Genomic DNA, 2500 nt, shown 5'->3' on the forward strand with positions numbered 1-2500 from the left:
TCGTTCATTCATTCATTCTGTCTGTGGCAGGTGTAATCCTTACTTTATTCGATGCATGAAGCCAAACCAACACAAGGTATGTTGTAAAGTTAAATGTATGGTATACAGTACATTTAAAGGTATGTTGTAAAGTTAAATGTATGGTATACAGTACATTTAAAGGTATGTTGTAAAGTTAAATGTATGGTATACAGTACATTTAAAGGTATGTTGTAAAGTTAAATGTATGGTATACAGTACATTTAAAGGTATGTTGTAAAGTTAAATGTATGGTATACATTTAAAGGTATGTTGTAAAGTTAAATGTATGGTATACATTTAAAGGTATGTTGTAAAGTTAAATGTATGGTATACATTTAAAGGTATGTTGTAAAGTTAATGTATGGTATACATTTAAAGGTATGTTGTAAAGTTAAATGTATGGTATACATTTAAAGGTATGTTGTAAAGTTAAATGTATGGTATACATTTAAAGGTATGTTGTAAAGTTAAATGTATGTTATAAATGTAAAGGTATGTTGTAACGTTAAATGTATGTTGTAAAGTTAAATGTATGTTGTAAAGTTAAATGTATGTTGTAAAGTTAAAGGGATGTTCTAAAGTTAAAGGTACGTTCTACAGTTTGGCGTGTGGATGTTTAGAATCATTGTTTGTGTTTAAATAACATAATAAATGAATGTGTGTGTGTGTGTGTGCGTGCGTGCGTGCGTGCGTGTGTGTGTGTGTGTGTGTGTGCGTGTGTGCGTGCAAGCGTGTGTGTATGTGTGTGTGTGTGTGTGTGTGTGTGCGTGCGTGTGTGTGTGTGTGTGTGTGTGTGTGTGTGTGTGTGTGTGTGTGTGTGTGTGTGTAGGAGCCTGGGGTATTTGACATGGACCTGATCAGCACTCAGCTGCGTTACTCTGGTATCCTGGAGACCATCCGCATCAGGAAGATAGGCTATCCATTCAGAATGCTCTTCCATCACTTCCTGTTAAGGTAGGGGGGGCTATCCAATCAGAATGCTCTTCCATCACTTCCTGTTAAGGTAGGGGGGGCTATCCAATCAGAATGCTCTTCTATCACTTCCTGTTCAGGTAGGAGGGCTATCCAATCAGAATGCTCTTCTATCACTTCCTGTTCAGGTAGGGGGGGCTATCCAATCAGAATGTTCTTCTATCACTTCCTGCTCAGGTAGGGGGGGCTATCCAATCAGAATGCTCTTCCATCACTTCCTGCTCAGGTAGGGGGGGCTATCCAATCAGAATGCTCTTCTATCACTTCCTGTTCAGGTAGGAGGGCTATCCAATCAGAATGCTCTCCTATCACTTCCTGTTCAGGTAGGGGGGGCTATCCAATCAGAATGTTCTTCTATCACTTCCTGCTCAGGTAGGGGGGGCTATCCAATCAGAATGCTCTTGTATCACTTCCTGCTCAGGTAGGGGGGGCTATCCAATCAGAATGCTCTTCCATCACTTCCTGCTCATGTAGGAGAGCTATCCAATCAGAATGCTCTTCCATAACCTCTCTTTTTGACACATGGATTCCGAGTCATTCTTGCCTTGAAACAAAGATCAAGATATATATTAGTGGAAATCTAACTCCCTCCAGTTTGTTTTGCTCCACATACAACTCTCCTCTTTCTACTGTACCTCTTAAGTCATTCTAAGCACCGGCTGGCTGCTGAAGCCAATTCAGAGTCAGCCGTCACGCACCAGCTGAAGCCGCCTCAGACCCTCTGGCTGTTGCTGCCTCCTTCCTGGTCCCCTCAGACTGGTCATCAGCACCGCGCTCACTCTCACTCTGTTAGACTCACCGTGTGCTTAAAGGGACAGACTGAACGGCTCCCGCCTACCTCCGGTCAATGGTCTCCAACTACACACCCTCAAGACCCCTACGCTCTGCATCTTCTGGCCGCCTCAGACCCACTCCTATCTGAACTCCGGGAGGGTCATCAAGGAGAACCTGCCTTTTCTCAGTCCTTGCCCCACAATGGTGGAATGAACTACCCACCCCGCAGTTAGGACAGCCGAAACCCGTCCAATCTTTCGCCGTCGACTAAAGACGCACTTCTTGTCTTTGGGAAAAACTGAATTGGGATAAAGGGCTTTTAACAAGAACAAGATACAGGAGGACCTAACATTACCAGGACTGGTCACCCTCTGAGAATTCAAAGCCATTTTAAAATCCTACGAACTCAGTTCCCTCGGACAGTGCAACTGTGTTTGATCATTTGCCTGTTTGATAACTTGCCTGAAATTGGAGCTTGCTGTAAATGTTTTATCTGTATTTTATTGTGATGTTCTTTTTTATGTTGAAACCTTCTGCTGCCTTGCTTGGCCAGATCGCTCTTGAAAAAGAGATTTTAATCTCAATGATGCGTATCTGGTTAAATAAAGGATTTGATTGATTGATTGATTGATTTAACCATTATCTGAAAAAATTTATATATATCTAACCCTAACTAACCTTACTGTCATGCACTTAACCCTAACCCTAATAAACTAACCTACACTGTAGCACT

General features: G+C 41.9%; 1 protein-coding gene across 1 annotated transcript in view; it reads left to right on the forward strand.

Annotated features, from left to right (window-relative positions):
- myo15ab (myosin XVAb) overlaps positions 1 to 2500 on the forward strand; it is a gene marked incomplete at both ends in the record, with an annotated part of 155895 nt that overhangs the window by 59582 nt on the left and 93813 nt on the right. Inside the window, 2 exon segments of the mRNA XM_084319482.1 lie at positions 31 to 76; positions 851 to 975. Of these exon segments, the coding sequence (XP_084175608.1) occupies positions 31 to 76; positions 851 to 975 (171 nt within the window).

Source organism: Notolepis coatsorum (genome assembly GCF_963971535.1).
Source record: "Notolepis coatsorum genome assembly, chromosome: 7".
Taxonomy (NCBI): Eukaryota; Metazoa; Chordata; class Actinopteri; order Aulopiformes; family Paralepididae; genus Notolepis; species Notolepis coatsorum.